General features: G+C 46.0%; 1 protein-coding gene across 1 annotated transcript; it reads left to right on the top strand.

Moving 5' to 3' along the window:
• Window positions 1-12178: 12178 nt before the first annotated feature.
• LOC142135139 (general transcription and DNA repair factor IIH helicase/translocase subunit XPB-like) lies at window positions 12179-23493 on the top strand. The gene is made up of 6 exons (XM_075194567.1): window positions 12179-12402; window positions 13507-13603; window positions 13782-13899; window positions 16998-17116; window positions 18119-18274; window positions 22934-23493. The coding sequence occupies exons 1-6, from the start codon at window positions 12212-12214 to the stop codon at window positions 23066-23068; spliced, it is 816 nt and encodes a 271-aa protein (XP_075050668.1). The 5' UTR covers window positions 12179-12211; the 3' UTR covers window positions 23069-23493.
• The last annotated feature ends 1648 nt before the right edge of the window (window positions 23494-25141 follow it).

Here is a 25141-nt window from a genome sequence, read left to right as displayed (position 1 = left end):
CCAGTCACTAGGAACCAGTGACATCACTGAGAATGCAGCCTATCCAGCCACTAGGAACCAGTGACATCACTGAGAATGTAGCCTATCCAGTCACTAGGAACCAGTGACATCACTGAGAATGCAGCCTATCCAGTCACTAGGAACCAGTGACATCACTGAGAATGCAGCCTATCCAGTCACTAGGAACCAGTGACATCACTGAGAATGCAGCCTATCCAGTCACTAGGAACCAGTGACATCACTGAGATTGCAGCCTATCCAGTCACTAGGAACCAGTGACATCACTGAGAGTGTAGCCTATCCAGTCACTAGGAACCAGTGACATCACTGAGAGTGCAGCCTATCCAGTCACTAGCAACCAGTGACATCACTGAGAGTGCAGCCTATCCAGTCACTAGCAACCAGTGACATAAATGAGTGCAACCTATCCAGTCACTAGGAACCAGTGACATCACTGAGAGTGCAGCCTATCCAGTCACTAAGAACCAGTGACATCACTGAGAGTGCAGCCTATCCAGTCACTAGGTACCAGTGACATCACTGAGAGTGCAGCCTATCCAGTCACTAGGTACCAGTGACATCACTGAGAGTGCAGCCTATCCAGTCACTAGGTACCAGTGACATCACTGAGAGTGCAGCCTATCCAGTCACTAGGTACCAGTGACATCACTGAGAATGCAGTCTATCCAGTCACTAGGGGAGGTCTGGCAAATTTTAGCCTGGGTAGGGGGCAATACTTTAATCAGTAGTCTATTAGGAATATTTTAAAGAAAAATATTGCAGGTGACGCAGTCCAAGGTAGCCCACTTTGGGACCAGCCAGGGAGGCAGATGCCCCCCTGCTCCCCAGCCCAGCCTGTCCCTACCAGTCACTAGGGACCAGTGACATCATTGATTCACAGCGGAAGTGGCCATTTTGTGGGCTGAACAATTAGCCTTTCAGTTCACTGGGAAATCCTCTCCTTACGGAGCAGTTTACTGATTGAAGTTAGTGCCTTGGGTTGTGGAACAGACTTTCCTAGTAATATGGCAGCAATAATAAAGTAAACAGACATGGTCTGACACCAGAAGTACCATATATAAATATATATAATGTGTGTGTGTGTGTGTTTTGGCTTGATTTATATCATACTTGTCAACCATTGAAGATTGGACTCCGGGAGTCTGGTGTGGCGGTGAGGGGGCGGGGCTCTGCGAATTGCGCTAGATTCCCGGAGAATCGCATCATGGAGGCTTGAGACCTGCCCATTTCACTAGTAAGTGGGTAGATGCGGGGAAAATTGTCAGCTCTCCCGGGAGACCTACCCGGATTTCGGGATTCTCCCAGGAGAGCTCCCAGAGAGTTGGTAAGTATGATTTATATCTGAGGGAGGTGGGAGCCTCCTTTTAACCTCATTACCTCCCCAGAACACTGCCCATCCAGTTGATGTCTGGCTGAATGACAAGTTACCCCAATAATTAGAATTCACTGATAGTGTCCAAAAGACAACCTATGACGGGGGGGCGGGGGTTTGGGGGCTCTTTGCATAGGAACGAAGGCAACTTTGTATGTTTACTGAATAAGTGCAGGATTTAGTGTGAAGGAGAAGTAGACAGCCAATGCCGGGAGCGATGTCATACGGTGCGGCTCCGTCAGTCTCAGGTGGTGTCTGTCTCATTATTCCCCCTGAGATAAAGCTCCCTAAGAGCTGTCACTGCTTCATAGTCCTATGGCTGTGATGAGAGCGTCTGTCTATAATAAGCTCTGAGCTGGAGCTATAATGAGTCAGGGAGGGGAGAGCATCCTGAGCGCCATCTATTATAATATAACCCCTATGTTTGCATGTCATTGTCAACATTAGCCAAGCTCCTGACGTTAGCCATAACATACAGTAAATATTATAATACAGACTTGTTCTCACCTGTGCAGTTTCCATTTGTGTTTTATGCGTTTCCGCCATGTGAGAAATAAAACACATTGCAGCAAAATCTTCTACAAGTAACTGCGTAGAAAAGGCGTCATTGCATCTACCGGCCAATCAGAAGCTTGATTTCATTTTCCTACCTGTACTGGAAGAATTATTTAGCATTTGATTGGCTGCACATTGCGATCTATTTATGGGGACACAACAGACTGTGATATCCTTTTATGTAGGCCTTGCAGGTGCAGCTGCTAATCAGAATGTGGTCTGGCTGGGAGGCCAAAAAACATGAACTGTTCTTCAGGAATGGAGGCCAAATCAATCATTGAAGGTGTTGATGGGTTTATGAACCATTAAATGTTTCTTGTAAGCTTCCCAGGTTAATAAACTAAATTCTTGCATATGGGGGTAGGGCTAGCCTGCGTTCAGCGGGGGTCAACCCAACCCCCCAAAACGTCGTAACAGAAGTGTCACTCACCGGACTGTGAGTGCTTCTTCCCGGACTATTAGGAACCGTGGACGTCCTCTATCCTGAGGGACTGCGCATGCGCAGCCCTTTCCAAACCTTCAGTGTATGTTCCTTTAACTTAATTGGCAGATCAGGCAACCTCCCTATATTAAGCACCTGTGGTCAACACCACGTTGCCTGATCTTGGAGTCTCATTCCCCATGAGTCTCTGAAGGTGTTCCTGTGTTTCCTTGTTTATTCAGCCCTGCTGATTCCTGTGGTTTCCAAACCACTTCTACCTCTGTGGTTTCCTAACCACTTCTGCTACTGTGGTTCCCATACCACTTCTACCATCTACTGAATCATCGTGACTGTGAGCTGATTCCTATCCGCTGCCTCCGTGCACTACAGTCTTCTAATCACTTCAACTCTACCATGTATCATTGGGACTGTTAGCTGATGCCTATCCGCTGCCTCCGTGCACTACAGTCTTCAACCTGCAACTCGTCTGTGTTTCATCATCGTGACTGCTAGCTGATTCCTATCCGCTGCCTCCGTGCACTACAGTCTTCAACCTGCAACCCGTCTGTGTTTCATCGTGACTGTTTGGCTGATTCCTATCCGCTGCCTCTGTGCGCTTCAGTCTTCAGTCCTTGTCAACGCTCCCGTGTTTCCTTGAGTCTGCCTCCACTATTGCTACCCGCTATTCTCCGTGATCAACAGTGCCTGTTCAACTCTGCTCTCCCGTGTCCCATCGTTACTGCACCTGCTGGTTGCTATTGGCTACCTCCGTGTTCCCGCAGAGACCCGCTGCTGCTACTCCTCAGCACTACTCATCCATCTACTGCTGATCCGCTCTCCACGCTTTCCTGTGTTCCCTGCTGGTCTACCTTCCCGTGCGCTGCACCTACTAGACCACCGCTTCACCCATCCAGGGACTTCGCATCCTGCCGGCCTCCTGCCGTTCAGGTATCTCTGCACTCCTGTCTGACTGCCTCCTGAACCACGGTATGCATACTTCTCATTGACTGTGCTGTGTATTGCATACCTTGCTGGACTGTGTTGGTTCTCCTCTGGAGTGTGCTATCCGCTGAGTCTATTGCCATCATTGACTGTGTTATCTTATGCTGGACTACTTCAAGAGACTTTCTATATTGGCAGTATTGTTCAGTCATTTATACATTTATATTGTGCATATTACTGTGGATCAAAGTCAAGGTGCCCGTGTATATATTGTGTTGCAGTCTCTCCCCGTGCACCTCCTCACATATATATTCAGTAGTACAACTTGCTAGTGGCAGACCACTGACTCCTGTTTACAGTTTCACCTGTTCCAGTATCCTCTCACATAGCAGTGGTACAACTTGCTAACGCAGACCACTGACTCCCCGGATATCTCCACTTGGATTCCATTCCTTCACTCAGACAGCGGTTCAACTTGCTATCCGCAGACCGCTGACTCTCATCACCTCCTCGTTTCTGTTGGACATTCCTCCTCACTATAGCAGTGGTACAACTTGCTACCGCAGACCACTGACTACCTTCACGTGTCCTTTGTCCATACAGTTCCTCGTGTATTACTACCTCCATATTGCCAGTGCTGCTAGTCATAGACTTTCCTGAGCATCTCATCATCTGCTATTTCCTGTTCCGTGATCACCCTGCTACCAGAGTACCATATTACCACCTATACTGCTCTGGTAAGCCTATCACCTGGTGATCCCTGGGTAAAGACTCCTAGTGCCCGTGACAGTAAGATCAGGCCATGACAGACCCAGATACGGAACCTACTGCTAAAGAGATGCTGCAGCATCTGGTCAGTCGTGTGGAGCAACAGGATGCTCGCCAACAGCTGTTACTTCAATGTTACCAATCGTTAACCTCCCAAGGAACATCTGGACAGACTGTTACAGCTAGTATTGAAGCTCCTGTGCTTTCCTCCGTTTCCCCAGTGCCATCCCAGGTGTCTACAGCTCCTACGCTTCACCTGCCTACTCCGTCAAAATATGACGGGGACCCCAAAACTTGTAGAGGTTTCCTTAACCAATGTTCAGTCCATTTTGAACTCCAACCTCAAAATTTTTCTACCCATCGTTCCAGAGTGGCCTATCTTATCTCATTGTTTTCTGGACAAGCCCTGGCTTGGGCCTCCCCTCTGTGGGAAAGAAACGATCCAATTCTACAAGATAGTGCCAAATTCATTTCCACGTTCCGAAGTGTGTTCGATGAACCAGGTCGTGTGACCTCCGCTGCTTCCAGCATTCTTCGTTTGCGACAAGGCTCCCATACAGTAGGACAGTATGTCATTCAATTTAGGATCTTAGCCTCTGAACTTCAGTGGAACACTGAAGCATTAGTTGCCGCCTTCTGGCAGGGGCTCTCCGATAAAATTAAAGATGCACTGACTACCCAAGAGCTTCCTTCGTCACTAGAAGATTTGATCTCTCTTTGCCATCGTGTAGACATGAGATTTCGTGAAAGAGAATCTGAGAAAACAACTTCTGCTAAAGCACCTCTTCGTTTAAACCCTCAATTTCGTCCAGTTTCACCTTCTGTGATTCCCATGGAGATAGGACGTTCCAAATTATCTTTAGAAGAGAGGAAACGAAGAGTAAAGAATAGACTCTGTATCTATTGTGCTGATTCCACACATATGCTCAGTTCTTGCCCTAAGAAATCGGGAAATGCCAGGCCCTAACTAGTTCTGGAGAGGTGAAGTTAGGGTCCCTGGAGTCCTCTCCATTGTCTATGAAATCTAAAGTCTGCGCTTTCGATGTTACGATTTCCTTTGCTACTAAATCCTTTGAGTCACAGGCATTGATTGATTCCGGAGCAGCAGGAAATTTCATTTCTAAATCACTAGCGAATCAATGGTCCCTACCAGTGATCACTTTAAAAACACCCATTACTGTGACGGCTATAGATGGATCACGTCTCATCAATGGTCTCATCACCCAGAGTACGTCTCCAGTAACCCTTCAGATTGGTGTACTACACCATGAAGAAATTTCGTTTTTAATTCTTCCTGTTACGACAAGTCCGATTGTCTTAGGCCTTCCATGGCTTCAATATCACTCTCCCCAGATTGACTGGCGCACCCCTCAAGTTACGTCTTGGGGGCCTGAATGTCACCATCGTTGTCTCTCTCAAGTTATTCCTCTTAAAGTACAGCAATCTTCCATCTCATCTTCCTCCCCGGGACTCCCTCCTCAGTATGCTTCATTTGCCGATGTGTTTGATAAAGCTCAGTCTGAACGTCTTCCTCCTCATCGTTCTTGGGATTGTCCGATCGACCTTCTACCTGGCAAGACTCCTCCCAGGGGTCGGGTCTATCCTCTCTCGTTACCTGAAACTCAAGCCACATCTGAGTACATACAGGAGAATCTCCAGCGTGGGTTCATTCGACCTTCCACCTCTCCCGCTGGAGCTGGGTTCTTCTTCGTCAAAAAGAAGGATGGATCATTACGCCCTTGTATAGATTTTCGTGGACTCAACGCCATTACTATCAAGAATCGGTATCCCATTCCGCTGATCACTGAGCTATTTGATCGCATCAAGGGAGCTCGGATATTTACTAAGTTGGATCTTCGTGGTGCCTACAATTTAATTAGAATCCGTTCCGGTGACGAATGGAAGACCGCGTTTAACACCAGAGATGGGCATTACGAATATTTAGTAATGCCCTTCGGGCTGTGTAATGCCCCCGCGGTTTTCCAGGGTTTCATCAATGAGATCTTTCGGGACTTATTATATGTATGTGTCGTTGTCTACCTGGACGACATATTGATCTTCTCACAGGACCTGCCTTCTCATCACCAACATGTGGCAGAGGTCCTCTCCAGACTACGGAAAAACTCATTGTTCTGTAAATTGGAAAAATGTTCATTCGAGTTACCCCAGATTCCATTCTTGGGGTATATAGTTTCCGGAGTTGGCCTGAAGATGGATCCAGACAAAGTAAATGCTGTACTACATTGGCCTCAGCCAACTACTCTTCGTGCCATCCAGCGTTTTTTAGGTTTTGCCAATTACTATAGACGCTTCATTCAAGACTTCTCATCCATTGCATCTCCCATTGTGGCCTTAACTCGGAAAGGGGCTAATACTAAGCAATGGTCATCTGAGGCTCTCCAAGCCTTTCAAATCCTCAAAGAGTCCTTCTCGTCTGCTCCCATTCTGCGACAACCTGATGTGACACTCCCCTTCTTCCTAGAAGTAGATGCCTCTAATGTGGGCTTAGGAGCTATTCTCTCCCAACGCTCGGAGCAACAAAAATTACATCCTTGTGCCTTCTACTCTCGGGGTCTTCTGCCCGCAGAGAAAAACTATACTATCGGGGACAAGGAGTTGCTGGCCATCAAAGCTGCATTAGAGGAATGGAGATACTTGTTGGAAGGAGCTCGCCATCCGGTGACGATCTTCACGGATCATAAGAACTTGTCATATTTGCAATCTGCTCAATGCTTGAACCCTCGTCAAGCAAGATGGTCTCTTTTCTTTTCCCGTTTTGAATTAATTATAACCTTCAAACCAGCTGCTAAGAACAAGAAAGCTGACGCTCTATCTCGAGCTTTTGTGACGTCCTCTGATGTAGAAGAGGTTCCCAACCATGCTATTCTAGACCCCAAATGTATTTCTCTGGCTGCTTCATCCACCAAAATGCTACCATTTGGGAAGACCCTCGTGCCTCCTACTCTGAGGAGGAAAATCCTTTCGTGGTTCCATGCCTCTCGTTTTTCTGGACACGCCGGTGAACATAAGACCTTTGAGATTCTCTCTCGTAGTTACTGGTGGCCTTCAATGAGGAGAGACGTCAAAGAGTTTATTGCTTCCTGTGATTTATGTTCTCAGTTCAAATCCTCCCGCAGAACTCCAGCAGGGTTGCTGCGACCACTACCCATTCCGTCCAAGCCTTGGACCCATATTAGTATGGATTTCGTTACTGATTTGCCACCAAGTAAGAATCACAATACTATTTGGGTAGTGGTAGACAGATTTTCGAAGATGGCTCATTTCGTCCCTCTGTCCGGTTTACCTTCCTCGTCTACTCTGGCTGAACATTTCATTAAAGAAATCTTCCGCATCCATGGATGTCCGTCTGAGATTGTGTCAGATAGAGGAGTACAATTCGTTTCCAGATTCTGGCGGGCCCTTTGTAAAACCTTGGGCATACGATTAGCACTCTCATCGTCTTACCATCCGCAATCTAACGGACAAACGGAACGAGTCAATCAAGATCTTGAGACTTTTATTAGGATGTTCTCTTCAGCCAACCAAGACAACTGGGTAGAATTGCTCCCTTGGGCTGAATTCGCCCATAACAACATGTACCATGAGTCATCATCCAAAACTCCATTCTTTGTGGTCTACGGTCACCATCCGTCTTTTCCGGAATTTCCTGCCCTCCCACCCACCCAAGTTCCTGCTGTGGAGACTGCTTGTCAGACCTTCAAAAATATCTGGTCTCAGGTCAAAACCTGTTTAAAGAAGACATCTAACAAATATAAGTCTTTCGCAGATAAGAAGAGGCGGGCTATTCCACCACTAAAAATTGGAGATCGGGTTTGGTTATCTACCAAAAATATTCGTTTGAAGGTTCCATCTATGAAATTCGCCCCTCGTTTTATTGGTCCATATAGGATCATTCAAGTTATCAATCCAGTATGTGTTAAACTTCTTCTTCCTAAGAATCTTCGGATCTCCAATGCCTTCCATGTGTCCTTGCTCAAACCTCTCATCATCAACCGTTTCTCGACTCCTTCCTCAGCACCGCAGCCAGTTCAAGTTCATCAGGAGGAGGATTTCGAGATTACTGAGGTATTGGATGCAAAAATTTCGCGAGGAGTCCTCCGTTTCCTCGTTCATTGGAAGGGCTTTGGTCCTGAAGAGCGTTCATGGATCAAAGCTGAAGATCTTAATGCTCCTGCCCTTCTGAAGAAGTTTTATTCCAAAAATCCGGACAAGCCCGGTTCCAGGCGTTCTGTGCCCACCTTTAAAAGGGGGGGTACTGTCACTCACCGGACTGTGAGTGCTTCTTCCCGGACTATTAGGAACCGTGGACGTCCTCTATCCTGAGGGACTGCGCATGCGCAGCCCTTTCCAAACCTTCAGTGTATGTTCCTTTAACTTAATTGGCAGATCAGGCAACCTCCCTATATTAAGCACCTGTGGTCAACACCACGTTGCCTGATCTTGGAGTCTCATTCCCCATGAGTCTCTGAAGGTGTTCCTGTGTTTCCTTGTTTATTCAGCCCTGCTGATTCCTGTGGTTTCCAAACCACTTCTACCTCTGTGGTTTCCTAACCACTTCTGCTACTGTGGTTCCCATACCACTTCTACCATCTACTGAATCATCGTGACTGTGAGCTGATTCCTATCCGCTGCCTCCGTGCACTACAGTCTTCTAATCACTTCAACTCTACCATGTATCATTGGGACTGTTAGCTGATGCCTATCCGCTGCCTCCGTGCACTACAGTCTTCAACCTGCAACTCGTCTGTGTTTCATCATCGTGACTGCTAGCTGATTCCTATCCGCTGCCTCCGTGCACTACAGTCTTCAACCTGCAACCCGTCTGTGTTTCATCGTGACTGTTTGGCTGATTCCTATCCGCTGCCTCTGTGCGCTTCAGTCTTCAGTCCTTGTCAACGCTCCCGTGTTTCCTTGAGTCTGCCTCCACTATTGCTACCCGCTATTCTCCGTGATCAACAGTGCCTGTTCAACTCTGCTCTCCCGTGTCCCATCGTTACTGCACCTGCTGGTTGCTATTGGCTACCTCCGTGTTCCCGCAGAGACCCGCTGCTGCTACTCCTCAGCACTACTCATCCATCTACTGCTGATCCGCTCTCCACGCTTTCCTGTGTTCCCTGCTGGTCTACCTTCCCGTGCGCTGCACCTACTAGACCACCGCTTCACCCATCCAGGGACTTCGCATCCTGCCGGCCTCCTGCCGTTCAGGTATCTCTGCACTCCTGTCTGACTGCCTCCTGAACCACGGTATGCATACTTCTCATTGACTGTGCTGTGTATTGCATACCTTGCTGGACTGTGTTGGTTCTCCTCTGGAGTGTGCTATCCGCTGAGTCTATTGCCATCATTGACTGTGTTATCTTATGCTGGACTACTTCAAGAGACTTTCTATATTGGCAGTATTGTTCAGTCATTTATACATTTATATTGTGCATATTACTGTGGATCAAAGTCAAGGTGCCCGTGTATATATTGTGTTGCAGTCTCTCCCCGTGCACCTCCTCACATATATATTCAGTAGTACAACTTGCTAGTGGCAGACCACTGACTCCTGTTTACAGTTTCACCTGTTCCAGTATCCTCTCACATAGCAGTGGTACAACTTGCTAACGCAGACCACTGACTCCCCGGATATCTCCACTTGGATTCCATTCCTTCACTCAGACAGCGGTTCAACTTGCTATCCGCAGACCGCTGACTCTCATCACCTCCTCGTTTCTGTTGGACATTCCTCCTCACTATAGCAGTGGTACAACTTGCTACCGCAGACCACTGACTACCTTCACGTGTCCTTTGTCCATACAGTTCCTCGTGTATTACTACCTCCATATTGCCAGTGCTGCTAGTCATAGACTTTCCTGAGCATCTCATCATCTGCTATTTCCTGTTCCGTGATCACCCTGCTACCAGAGTACCATATTACCACCTATACTGCTCTGGTAAGCCTATCACCTGGTGATCCCTGGGTAAAGACTCCTAGTGCCCGTGACAAGAAGATACTCGTTGGTGCCGCCATTTAAATACGTAACGGCTGCATTCGTGTGGCTTTATGTGACGGGGCTTGCTCCAATGAGATAGATATTGGGGCCAATTTCCCTTTAATTGTATTTCTAAGTTACTTTAACGTCCCCACGTAACCCCCTTGGCCGCGGAGACTGAAAGACGACTCTGCTGCAACTGTCGCAGGGTTAAGCACTTTTTCCAGAGTAGGTTTTACAGCAGGACAAGCTCAATAGCTGTCTGGTATTGTGTGTCAGAGACATTACGCCTCTCCGATACTAAAGTGTCAGTGAGACATATATAAGCTATAAAAAGAGAATCTAAATCCCTCTTACTTACGGAAAGATGGCTGTAAATATATAGAGGGGAGTGTAAACAACAGGCGGTTGTACGATGTGTACTCAGTTATTACATTACAGCGGGATGCACTTGGTGCTGTGTTTCACTAGCAGCTGACAAACCTTATTACAGCGAGAGCGGAATGTTGCGTTATCCGTTCATCACATGACCCAGCGTCTCTGGCCTGATTACTTGTCCTCCGATAGCCTCTTCGTCACACTCTCATAGGAAAGGCGACCTGCTTTGCCTTTCCGAAACCGATTGTCATTGGCATAAAAAGGTGCTTGTAGCATTGTCGGAACACATTGCGTCTGCTCCCAAAAATCATACATGTGCATGCATGCTCTAGCCGTGTCACTGTTTCCTTCACTGCAAATCTGGCACTGCTAGGTGTCACTCTTGTTGCTCTTTACAATTTTGGGCATAGTGTTTGAATAAAACCTCTGGGGGGGCAATCAAGAGGTACAGCCTTATAACACAAAATGTTCAAAAATAGTCACTTTTTTCACCTTTGTGGGGCTCACATTGGACGCAGAAAACGTAAGCAAGAAAAAAATCTTTTATGTTCAGTCGGACGCATCTCGATAGAGCATTTACTTACGTCAGGCGTACAAGTGTCTACACTAACCACCCACGATAGCGTAGAAAAAGGGCAGTGTTCGTACACTCTAAAGTCTCCTATTTGTACACAATATAATCATGTAATGATATCTCAGATACACAAGAGGGTATAGGGCTGTGACTGTAATAAATAAACGCCAAAGTCAAATTTTCCATATAAAATGTAATGAAATTCAAATTAAATTACATTAAAGATATAGATTTATCAAACCTATCGAGATAAGTGGAGGTGTGGCCCATTGCATCCAATCAGATTCTAGCTTTCATTTATCAAATGCATTCTAGAGAATGATAGCTACAATCTGATTTGTTGCTATGGGCAACACTTCCACTTTTTCTTTACAGACGTTTTGATAAATCTACCCCAATATATGTTGTTTTTACTCTTTCAAATGAAACCAAAATCTTCTTTCCTGTGGTAATCCTAAAGGAAATGTCATTTGAACAGACAGCTTCATATAATATATTGAATTCGGCTGGCTGGCGGGGTCAATACACAATCGGCCAATCAGAAGCGGCTGGATAGTGATCTTTTCAGGGATCACAAACTTGGACGCTCTGCATTTTCGGGACAGTATTGTAGAGGGATGAACGTAGTAAGATAATAATATATTCTGGAAATCCCATTTTAATACGTTTATTAGAGAAGATTGGACAGTTACTTGACCACTTACAGACACGAGGCAAGAGGCTGTGAGTTTTTATACAGGAAACCAAACTGTAATAACTTTATAATGTATGATGGGGGGGTATGTTGTTTGCTATAATGTGTCATAATAAATATTGTAGTGATGTCATCACTAAGCAACGTTTATACCCTTATAACTTACAGGAGTTTATAAATATATTGCTGTTACCTGTGCATTATACACGATGCATTCCTCTGATACATATACCTCTCTCAGGGTCAGTGGTTTTACTGTAGTTTGTTTTCCAATCTTTAAGCGACAATTTTAAGTCGACCTGTTAGACTCATATACTCCCAGCATCATGGGCATGTCACCCCACATGGATACTGCCCACCCATATTACTGGCAGGCTCGAAATTTATTTGGGTTCATGGTGTACAACAGAATTCTCTTCTTTGTTTAGAATGAGCGCCGTGCTAACTTCCTGCTCCCTCTCATCCCCCTCCCCCCCAGGTCTGGTGCCCCATGTCTCCTGAGTTTTACAGAGAATACGTCGCCATCAAAACAAAGAAGAGAATTCTGTTGTACACCATGAACCCAAATAAATTTCGAGCCTGCCAGTTCCTGATTAAGTTCCATGAGCGGAGGAATGACAAGATCATTGTCTTCGCGGACAACGTGTTTGCGCTGAAGGAGTACGCCATCCGGCTGAACAAGTAAGTGGCCCTGCATGGCAATCAGGCGGAGGGTCGGCTGTGTGAATGGCCGCTTTGTTGTTTTAGGGACCAGTTTGATGGGGGTTCTTCAGCTCACTTGTTGAATCCTGGAGGCAGAGGAGGGGCAGCTCTTGTTCCCCTTAGAGTCTCTTTGTGTCATGTACAATATAGTAGAGAACTTCACCAGCATTTTATTCAGGCAATTTAATTTTCTTTTTAGGAAAACGGTTTTTAGGGAAACTCAGCAATCGGTTGTATTGTAATGAACCGTATAGGAAAATAAAACCCTTTTCTTTCACCTTGTGTACGTTCCTGCTGGGCAGACATGCTGGAGTCTGTTTATTATCATCTTGCTCTTTTCTGCACCAGCTCAATGTTCATATAAGGTTCAGACTTCTCTCTGTAGTGCGACCGAATAAAGGGAAATGATTTAAGAGTTAAGTTCACCTCTGTGCACTTCTTTTTGTGAACTCCCATTGCTTGTAGCCATTGATCCCTCGCCATCTTTTTCTCATACCCCTGGGCTTTCCCATTTGGTGTTTTGATGGCCCCATTATCCTTTTATTTTCTCTTTAACTATAAACTTTGAAAGACTGAAGGTTCCTCGTGTGTACAATTCACCTGTGAGCTGTAGTGAGTTTAGTCCTAGGAGGGCTGTTGATTGTACGTGTGAATATCTCTATCTTGTATTTTTGGTTGTTATTTTCAAACTGACAGTTAATGTACTTATCACAGCACAGTTGTAGTTTAGACGGATCCTTTATGAAAGAGATCTTTTAATCAATGTTAAATTGGCCTGAAAAGAGATCAGCCACAGTGACGATTAGGGAATGTTATTGGATGCGGTCGTTCTGCTGAATGAGCTTAAGGTGATTTTAATGTCCCGTTTACATCTTTCCTGGAGTGACTTCCACCCTGGGCTACATAAATGTCTGGGATCACTGAGAACAAACCATATACAATATATCGGTGCCGCTGGAATAGCTGTGAAGTGTGTTTTTTTTTTTCATGCAGGACACCAGTAATTTGTCTCCATATACATTCTGTAGATGTCATGTTAATGTAATATTGATCATCAGTTTCATATTGTTTCCTCCTTTTCAGACCCTATATCTACGGTCCGACCTCGCAAGGAGAGAGGATGCAAATTCTGCAAAACTTTAAACACAATCCAAAAATTAACACCATCTTTATATCGAAGGTGAGTAACCCCCATCAGGATATTTGGCCGGGTATGAAGTTGTGTTAAGGGGCGATCAGGATTTGCAGTAGATTTGTCATGTTCCTAGGCCAGGACAATCCGTCTGGTCACTGCGTAGACCAATGATCAGTATGTTATCCAAGACTGTTCCAGACTAAGTACTTGTTGTATGGTTTAGGTCGGAGACACGTCCTTCGATTTACCCGAAGCCAATGTACTGATCCAGATTTCATCGCACGGAGGGTCTCGGAGACAAGAAGCTCAACGCCTGGGGCGTGTGCTGAGAGCCAAGAAAGGTAACGTCACTGTCTTCTATAGACCGCGTCTGCTGGTGACTGGTTTGGCCGTCACCCCTCTGTAGGTTGTTTTTATAAACCCTCAGACATACTAGCAGCATCGTTGTACGAGGAGGTATAATTATACGACCTGGTGGTGATCTCGCTGTGTTCCTGCACGTGGGAATAAAATGCCAAATTTCTCTTCAACTAACTCGGTCCTGAAGAATTTTTCCAACCAATACACAATGTATATATCAGTCATTGTCACATCATGGGAGGTCATGAAAAGAGGCACCGCCATCTGCTGCGACTCTACAAATCCAGGAGGCTGGCAGGGACTTGTAGTTCCACAAAAGCTAGCAAGCTACAGGTTGAGAGAGTCTGCTCATTATGAACAATTTCACTTGGGACAGACTGGATGGAGCTTCAGTATGTGATCTATCTGAAAAGCACAAGTTTTGTTTGTTACCTTAGACTGGAGAAGTGCAGAAAATTAAAGAGGAACGATTGCAGCTACTACAGGGTTTTTTTTTGACCCCTCGTTCACTGTCTGCACTATAATTACCCTGCTGGTATCCGCACATTCAGGGCATTACTGCTGTAGAACCATCTCCCTAGCTGGAGTCTTTAGGTCAATCAATTCCGTCTCTTTAAAAGTGCAACTGGAGGGTGGGTCAGTGGGGTTAGAAGGAAGGACAATCATAAGTCACGATCTCTTGATCACAGCTTCTGATTGGTCCTCTCGCTCATCCCGCTGGGTAGGGAGAAAGCCGGTAACATTTATCTACTAGAGGGTGTGGAGCTTTAATGTTTTGGGCTACACAACCGGCCCTTCCTATCTAATGAAGCAACCAAAACTATTATCCACGCACTCATCATTTCCCGGCTGGACTACTGCAATCTTCTCCTCACCGGCCTCCCCCGCTCTCGCCTTGCCCCCCTTCGTTCTATACTCAATGCGGCGGCGAGGCTCATCTTCCTTTCTCGCCGCTCCTCTTCTGCCTCCCCACTCTGCCTTGCCCTTCACTGGCTCCCCTTCCCCTATCGTATCCTTTACAAACTTCTTACCCTCACCTACAAGGCCCTCTCCCACTCTACTGCCCCCTATATCTCCAACCTTCTCTCCATCCACACTCCCGCTCGGTCCCTACATTCGGCCAATGACCGTCGCCTCTCGTCCACTCTGATCACCTCATTCCACTCCAGAATTCAAGACTTCTCCCGAGCTGCCCCCCTTCACTGGAATGACCTCCCTCGCTCCATCCGTCTATCCCCTAACTTGTGCTCCTTCAAACGGGCACTCAAAACTCATCTCTTCCTCAAAGCTTACCAGCCCTCCACTTAACCCTCTTTCCATGCTCGCTCTCATCTCTTGGCTCCTCCTTTGAATAGGCTGCGCTTGCTCCCCTCCTTTGACTCCCTCTGTGCCGATTGTCTGTTGCCCTCCATTTAGGATATAAGCTCTAATGAGCAGGGCCCTTCTCCCTCCTGTCTCTCTACCTTCTCTTCTGCTCCAACCTCAATATTTTTGCTTTTCCTGGAGCATCTGAAGTCTCGGTATTACTCGTTTATTGTTCTGCACTGTTATTCCCTGTACTCTCCATTGTTTGTACTGTGTTCGGCGCTGCGGAAACCTTGTGGCGCCTTATAAATAAATAATAATAATACACAACCTAGCTGGTAATACGGTTTAAATAAAATATATTATTTTTTTGAACTTGTATCACTTGTAACACACAATTAAACTGCGTACAATGAGCAAAATCAAAGGTAGATTATCTGTACATCGCCCTTACAGAGTCCCCTCCGGGCTGCTGAAATCCAGTGATGGAGATGAGAATCCTGCAGGAACCTGTACAGATAAAGTCACCATTTGGTTTTGCTCGTTGGACGCTCTCCGGCTCGGTTTGTTTTGTTATTTTGCTCCTTTTCCGTCTGAGGAGATTGAGCTGCAGTAGCTGCTGGTTGATTTGAGGGACAAGCACTTGGAGAACTGTTTACGGAGCTTGTTGTTTATCACATTGATGTGGTGACGCCTGAAATTCAATGTGCAGATAAACCAGGAAACACAATTCTCCCCCCCCCCGTACCAGCTGCGGAGTCGCAGCTTTGAACGGCCACGTTCAGCGATGAGCTGCGGTTACTGCGCAGTTCCCTCACTCACTGACATACAGCGAACTGGCTTAAACATTTCTCACGGCCTGTAACATTACCTTGTGGGGGTGGAGGGAGGGGGGATCTTTTATTCAGTGCGCTCCCCCTGGGCCCCATCTGCAGCATAATTCACTCCTGTCGCTGCTGTGCGCTCTCATTCCTGTGCTGGGCTTATTGCTGCCTGTGTCTGATTTATGCACCTTCATAAAATCCCCAACACCAGCTACAGATTACTCCGTCCCCGGATCGCTGAGCAGATGGGTCACTCCTCTGTCTATAGGAAACTGCTGCAATACTGCTCTCTCTTTCTGTATTCATTGTTGCAAACAAGATCTGACGTCCTGTCATCACATCAAATCCAGCGTTTACCGATAGATATATTTTTAAATTTATATATAAAATGCCTGGTCTGTGAGTAATCCGGGCATCTTCCTCTGTTCCAGTGTTTGTTATAATCCCTTCCAGAACAGGTCACCAGTTTTGCTTTCAGTGTAGACCCCCCGTGAAGTACAAAAACTACCCAGCGCTTTGCGGGAAGGGTCAGGAAAATAACGTCGGCCGTCTCCACCCTTCTCTCTTACAAGCGATCCTATTATGTCTGTAACTGTACCAGAGGTCTCTGCGGAGTTACGTACATTCCTCCCTCCTCTGTATGTTTTTAGAATACGATCCCTGCAAGTCTAAAAACATTACAGCAAATCAGACGTTTCAAAGCAGTGGCTTTAATGCGGCCAAAATGTTCTTTGTTAATGATGTCATGAGCTGAGATTAGCGTGCAGGAAGCTCTGAAGATAAGTGTGTGCGTCAGTAATGTGTGTCCGTCTATCCTGTGTATTGTTAGGTTATATAGTGTAAGGTGGGTAGAGTGATCATTTCAAGAGATATCTGATATTGATGGGTATATAGGATTTTAAAGGCTCGGGAGCCCCTGTATAATGCTGTATGTTCTTATTTGTGTGCAGGAATGGTGGCTGAGGAGTACAACGCCTTCTTCTACTCGCTGGTGTCTCAGGACACGCAGGAAATGGCCTATTCTACCAAAAGACAGAGATTCCTTGTGGATCAGGGATACAGCTTCAAGGTAAGCGCTTGTTACACTGAGCCAGGCCTGGCTCACCAGGTGTTGTGAAACTACAAGCCCCAGCATGCCCTGCAGCTATCAGCTGGATATCTTCTAGCAAAGCATTCTGGGGCTTGTAGTTTCACAGCACCTAGTGAGCCACGGGTTGGCCACGCCTGCACTAAGGGACCGTAGTAGTAAGTGAGCTCTGACCTTGTCAATTGGTCAGGAACAAGTGATGTCACTAATGTCCTTGTGGCCTGATTTACATATTGATGAGCTCCAGGTTCCTAGTTAATTTGGCTGCATTCTCATGAACGTGTGCAGGTCATTGGTCCAATTGTAATCTGACGGCTGCAGTGCGGCTTGTCCTAGATTAGAGTGTGGAGCGGACGGATGCGACACCAGAAATATCATCTATTAATGTTGGTGGAGAACGACCTCTGCTCCGGATCTCTCATCCAGAGTCGCTTCTACGTAATGATATCTTTACCTCAGACTTTCCAGACAACGTCGTCCTATCCACTGTTCATTGTGACATCTTGGGGTGTACAGACGTCTTTACTGTCATTTATGCCGATGTGACCCTATAATTAGTGTTCTTTTTTTTTTTGTTTTGTCTTCTATGGTTCTGTCTCTTTAATGAGATGAACGGTATTGACTGTGTTTCCTGCTCCATAACCGCAGTAAAGCGCCGTGTTCTCTCCTCTATTTGTTTCCTTATAAAAAAGAAATTGAGGTGATCTGTAGATAAATTGGCTGTTTGCGCATAGCCGGAATATTCGGTAACTGGGCCTAACCAGCGTCTGTATACCTGACCAGGAGCATTATGGGTTGTTTGCTTAGTATCAGGAGCACCTAGACATTGTTTAGTCAAGTGTTTATTTTGATTCTTACTTAAAATAGGGATCATTGATCTTTGTCCCAAATGTTCTATCTATCCGTCCACCTCACATAACATACTTAGCGCATGTGGATATCAGTCCAATAAAGTGTTTTGTTCTGTGTCCATGTTTGGGGCAGGTGATCACAAAGCTGGCTGGGATGGAGGAGGAAGATCTCGCGTTCTCCACCAGAGAGGACCAGCAGCTGCTTCTACAGAAAGTGTTGGCGGCCTCAGATCTGGATGCTGAAGAAGAGATCGTAGCTGGAGAGTACGGCACCAAGTCTTCCACACATGTAAGAGTCACGCTTTGTATGTTACATGACGATTCTGTCTCTTCCACGCGTGTGATAGTCACGCTCTGTGTTACATGACGATTCTGTCTCTTCCACGCGTGTAAGTCACGCTCTGTGTGTTACATGACGATTCTGTCTCTTCCACGCGTGTGATAGTCACGCTCTGTGTGTTACATGACGATTCTGTCTCTTCCACGCGTGTAATAGTCACGCTCTGTGTGTTACATGACGATTCTGTCTCTTCCACGCGTGTAATAGTCGCGTTCTGTGTGTTACATAGCGATTCTGTCTCTTCCACGCGTGTGATAGTCACGTTCTGTATGTTACATGACGATTCTGTCTCTTCCACGCGTGTAATAGTCACGCTTTGTATGTTACATGACTATTCTGTCTCTTCCACGCGTGTAATAGTCACGCTTTGTATGTTACATGACTATTCTGTCTCTTCCACGCGTGTAATAGTCACGCTCTGTGTGTTACATGACGATTCTGTCTCTTCCACGCGTGTAATAGTCACGCTCTGTGTGTTACATGACGATTCTGTCTCTTCCACGCGTGTGATAGTCACGCTCTGTGTTACATGACGATTCTGTCTCTTCCACGCGTGTAATAGTCACGCTCTGTGTGTTACATGACGATTCTGTCTCTTCCACGCGTGTAATAGTCGCGTTCTGTGTGTTACATAGCGATTCTGTCTCTTCCACGCGTGTGATAGTCACGTTCTGTATGTTACATGACGATTCTGTCTCTTCCACGCGTGTAATAGTCACGCTTTGTATGTTACATGACTATTCTGTCTCTTCCACGCGTGTAAAAGTCACGCTTTGTATGTTACATGACTATTCTGTCTCTTCCACGCGTGTAATAGTCACGCTCTGTGTGTTACATGATGATTCTGTCTCTTCCACGCGTGTAATAGTCACGCTCTGTGTGTTACATGACGATTCTGTCTCTTCCACGCGTGTGATAGTCACGCTCTGTGTTACATGACGATTCTGTCTCTTCCACGCGTGTAAGTCACGCTCTGTGTGTTACATGACGATTCTGTCTCTTCCACGCGTGTAATAGTCACGCTCTGTGTGTTACATGACGATTCTGTCTCTTCCACGCGTGTAATAGTCGCGTTCTGTGTGTTACATAGCGATTCTGTCTCTTCCACGCGTGTGATAGTCACGTTCTGTATGTTACATGACGATTCTGTCTCTTCCACGCGTGTAATAGTCACGCTTTGTATGTTACATGACTATTCTGTCTCTTCCACGCGTGTAATAGTCACGCTTTGTATGTTACATGACTATTCTGTCTCTTCCACGCGTGTAATAGTCACGCTCTGTGTGTTACATGACGATTCTGTCTCTTCCACGCGTGTAATAGTCACGCTCTGTGTGTTACATGACGATTCTGTCTCTTCCACGCGTGTGATAGTCACGCTCTGTGTTACATGACGATTCTGTCTCTTCCACGCGTGTAAGTCACGCTCTGTGTGTTACATGACGATTCTGTCTCTTCCACGCGTGTAATAGTCACGCTCTGTGTGTTACATGACGATTCTGTCTCTTCCACGCGTGTAATAGTCGCGTTCTGTGTGTTACATAGCGATTCTGTCTCTTCCACGCGTGTGATAGTCACGTTCTGTATGTTACATGACGATTCTGTCTCTTCCACGCGTGTGATAGTCACGCTCTGTATGTTACATGACGATTCTGTCTCTTCCACGCGTGTAATAGTCACGCTCTGTGTGTTACATGACGATTCTGTCTCTTCCACGCGTGTGATAGTCACGCTCTGTGTGTTACATGACGATTCTGTCTCTTCCACGCGTGTAATTGTCACGCTCTGTGTGTTACATGACGATTCTGTCTCTTCCACGCGTGTGATAGTCACGCTCTGTGTGTTACATGACTATTCTGTCTCTTCCACGCGAGTAATAGTCGCGTTCTGTGTGTTACATAGCGATTCTGTCTCTTCCACGCGAGTAATAGTCGCGTTCTGTGTGTTACATAGCGATTCTGTCTCTTCCACGCGTGTGATAGTCACGTTCTGTATGTTACATGACGATTCTGTCTCTTCCACGCGAGTAATAGTCGCGTTCTGTGTGTTACATAGCGATTCTGTCTCTTCCACGCGAGTAATAGTCGCGTTCTGTGTGTTACATAGCGATTCTGTCTCTTCCACGCGTGTAATAGTCACGCTCTGTGTGTTACATAGCGATTCTGTCTCTTCCACGCGTGTGATAGTCACGTTCTGTATGTTACATGACGATTCTGTCTCTTCCACGCGTGTGATAGTCACGCTCTGTATGTTACATGACGATTCTGTCTCTTCCACGCGTGTAATAGTCACGCTCTGTGTGTTACATGACGATTCTGTCTCTTCCACGCGTGTGATAGTCACGCTCTGTGTGTTACATGACTATTCTGTCTCTTCCACGCGAGTAATAGTCGCGTTCTGTGTGTTACATAGCGATTCTGTCTCTTCCACGCGTGTAATAGTCACGCTCTGTGTGTTACATAGCGATTCTGTCTCTTCCACGCGTGTGATAGTCACGTTCTGTATGTTACATGACGATTCTGTCTCTTCCACGCGTGTGATAGTCACGCTCTGTATGTTACATGACGATTCTGTCTCTTCCACGCGTGTAATAGTCACGCTCTGTGTGTTACATGACGATTCTGTCTCTTCCACGCGTGTGATAGTCACGCTCTGTGTGTTACATGACGATTCTGTCTCTTCCACGCGTGTGATAGTCACGCTCTGTGTGTTACATGACGATTCTGTCTCTTCCACGCGTGTAAGTCACGCTCTGTGTGTTACATGACGATTCTGTCTCTTCCACGCGTGTAATAGTCACGCTCTGTGTGTTACATGACGATTCTGTCTCTTCCACGCGTGTGATTGTCACGCTCTGTGTGTTACATGACTATTCTGTCTCTTCCACGCGAGTAATAGTCGCGTTCTGTGTGTTACATAGCGATTCTGTCTCTTCCACGCGAGTAATAGTCGCGTTCTGTGTGTTACATAGCGATTCTGTCTCTTCCACGCGTGTGATAGTCACGTTCTGTATGTTACATGACGATTCTGTCTCTTCCACGCGTGTGATAGTCACGCTCTGTATGTTACATGACGATTCTGTCTCTTCCACGCGTGTAATAGTCACGCTCTGTGTGTTACATGACGATTGTCTCTTCCACGCGTGTGATAGTCACGCTCTGTGTGTTACATGACGATTCTGTCTCTTCCACGCGTGTGATAGTCACGCTCTGTGTGTTACATGACGATTCTGTCTCTTCCACGCGTGTGATAGTCACGCTCTGTGTGTTACATGACGATTCTGTCTCTTCCACGCGTGTGATAGTCACGCTCTGTGTGTTACATGACGATTCTGTCTCTTCCACGCGTGTGATTGTCACGCTCTGTGTGTTACATGACTATTCTGTCTCTTCCACGCGAGTAATAGTCGCGTTCTGTGTGTTACATAGCGATTCTGTCTCTTCCACGCGAGTAATAGTCGCGTTCTGTGTGTTACATAGCGATTCTGTCTCTTCCACGCGTGTGATAGTCGCGTTCTGTATGTTACATGACGATTCTGTCTCTTCCACGCGTGTGATAGTCACGCTCTGTATGTTACATGACGATTCTGTCTCTTCCACGCGTGTAATAGTCACGCTCTGTGTGTTACATGACGATTCTGTCTCTTCCACGCGTGTGATAGTCACGCTCTGTGTGTTACATGACGATTCTGTCTCTTCCACGCGTGTGATAGTCACGCTCTGTGTGTTACATGACGATTCTGTCTCTTCCACGCGTGTGATAGTCACGCTCTGTGTGTTACATGACGATTCTGTCTCTTCCACGCGTGTGATAGTCACGCTCTGTGTGTTACATGACGATTCTGTGTCTTCAATTGTTCCCAGAAAAAACACTTCTAGAGATTCTGCAAATACTTATTTTCTTTTATTAATACTTGTATTCATATACCCGCATTATAACTCACTATCTATAATTGTGCTGTAAAACATACATTATAGACAGAAGTAACTGCATAGAGAACCTGTCTACCTGGGTTAACTAATCGGAGGAGGAATCGGTTAGAACAGAGTCGCCTAATGCAGAATTGTAGTATGTTATTGTCTGTACATATAGATCGATCACTGAGACCCTCACACAATTACACATTACTAAAGTAATCATCTAAGTGCTCGTGTGGCAGCAGCTCACATAGTGTAGTCACCCAGCTGTTATGAGACGGGCCTACATGCACTGCACACACCGAGACGGGGCGAGAGGGCGTCATGCAGCCAGTGCTACAAGGTTTCATGTTTCATATTAGCTGCCAGTACGCAAATTTAAAGTGATTCGTCTGTATGTATTACCCAGTATTGTCTTATTAATATTTGTTCCCAATTGTAAAGCGCTACGGAATATATAAATAAATGTTGATGATGATCAGGTCACAATCCGCATTGTGTCCTAATCCAAACAACAACAAAACTGAGCGGTAATGGCGGGTCACAGGAATATTACTAAGACACCATTCAAAACTGATATATTTGGATAAATGAATTTAAGACCACGTTAGTTTCCTGTAGAACAAGGAACTGCAGAAAGATAAGTAACTTCACAGCCTGCAGTCCATTTACGATTCATCTCTTCCCGCAGTTGGCGAGACGCGTAGGTGCCATGGGTTCTATGTCTGGAGCAGACGACACGGTTTACATGGAATATCACGCTCCTCGGAATAAGGGAGGTAACAAAGGGCACGTACACCCGCTCTTCAAACGCTTCCGGAAATGAAACCTGGATCCCACGTCTCCGTCTCATAGAACTTGCAGAGAACAGCGTTTCTCACGTGTGACAACCCGACGCGCTTCATGGCTGCAACTCAATGGAGTTTGGGTTTAATATTTTTCTAATGTACAGATGAAATCTTAAATTAATTGTAAGATTTAGTCAGGTGTTGTTGTAAACTTGGCTGCAGGTAAAATGCAGATACGAGGGAATATTCCTCACCGGAATAGCAAAATAGTTTCTTTCTATCTCTTTGATGTTTAGTTTTTATTCTTTGGGAACAAAGAAATATGTAATAACCGTGACTTGTTCCAGATTAGCACCGATCATTGAAATTGCTCTGGAACATTTTATTTTATGCTATTTAAAAAAAAAAAAAATAGATGAACATTAAAGACAATTTATAATAAAATTCCAATATTGTGCACCGAGTCTTTTTTAGATGTTCTGATATTTACTTTCAAGTAAAAGTATCCTATATGTTTATTTTAGTCTGGTTCTGTAAATAAGTATAAGTATATATATATAATATATTTTTACCGCTCCGTCCAGTAAACAAACCTTTGTGATGTTTAATTAAGACACTAGTTGTTGAGCCCATTTAAATATTGTATAGTGTTGTTTCTCGTGTGCTGCCCACAGTGACGTTTGCCAGCGTCCGTTCTGCACCCGGCATTCAGACAGTCTGAATGGAGCACAGAGCAGCAGAGATGAGGGATGCCGGCACCGCGATCAGGTGAGTGTTTTTTTTTTTTTTTAAACTAGCCTGCTCCCCCCACCAACGACCAAGCCCCCTCCCTGCAAAAAAAAGAATGACAAAAAACGTTTTGAAAAAAATAATAATAAATAAATAAAAAATCAGCAGCGCAAGGGCCCAGGCCGGGCCCCCTGACATGCCCGGGCCCGGGTAATTAGTACCCGCTCCCCCCCTCTCGTACACAGCTACGATCCAGGTGTCCCGTGTTCTCGGTGTACACAGGTACGATACAGGGGTCCCGGGCCCTCAGTGTACACAGGTACAATCCAGGTGTCCCGTGCCCTCAGTGTACACAGCTACGATCCAGGTGTCCCGTGCCCTCTATGTACACAGGTACGATCCAGGTGTCCCGTGCCGTCTATGTACACAGGTACGATACAGGTGTCCCGTGCTCTCAGTGTACACAGGTACGATCCAGGTGTCCCGTGCCGTCTATGTACACAGGTACGATACAGGTGTCCCGTGCTCTCAGTGTACACAGGTACGATCCAGGTGTCCCGTGCCCTCTATGTACACAGGTACGATCCAGGTGTCCCGTCGTATTGAACAAATCCAGACTCAGAGTAGACACAATGACCCCAGAAATGTTCAGGGTTTTGCACCACATCCTACTACTGACACCAAGAGAGCTTTATTTTCTGTAGACTAAATCCCAGTTCTGTGACTCTTCTGCTGGTGGCCAAGCTGTGATTTGTAATAACGCTTTATTCTATGTGATCCTCTAGCAGCGAGCAGGCTTCCCTCCTTAGTAATTTACAAGGGTCTGTTTGTGATTTCATGCAGACTCCAGATGAAGCGTTTTATACAGAACATGGAACATTTCACATAACTTCGTAACATTATAATCTACAGTAAACTTTATACCTTATAATACACAGGTGTCGCTAATGAATTCTGTAGTTATGATGCGTCATCCCAGCAGTCAGGTAACATAGCGCGTCTCCCGCTGCAGTTACATACTGGGGTGCAGAGTGCAGAGTAGGTACAATGAACCTGTGCTCTGGCCTCCCTTGGTTGCCCTGTAGGGGTGAACATGGTGGGGGTGGATGGCGCTCCAGCCGGTGGTAGTCTGAAAATCGACCGTGCCTTATTGTAAGTTGGGGTAAGTGGTAGCACATACCAGAAGCTTCCAGCTTTAGCCTAAGTTTCATGTGCTGCAGGGTGGAGCACGGCCAGCGTTGAGGGGCCCCAAGACATGGCAGCACCAGGGCCAGAGATTATACTTGGCATGCCAGCAGGATAGCCTGCTACAGTATATCAGTAAATGAACATGTCTCAGCTGGAGCACATGATGTTTGTAGGATATTCCTGGGCACGTTACA

The sequence above is a fragment of the Mixophyes fleayi genome, unplaced genomic scaffold (assembly GCF_038048845.1).
Source record: "Mixophyes fleayi isolate aMixFle1 unplaced genomic scaffold, aMixFle1.hap1 Scaffold_616, whole genome shotgun sequence".
Taxonomy (NCBI): Eukaryota; Metazoa; Chordata; class Amphibia; order Anura; family Limnodynastidae; genus Mixophyes; species Mixophyes fleayi.
This window is presented reverse-complemented; position numbering and strand designations above follow the sequence as displayed.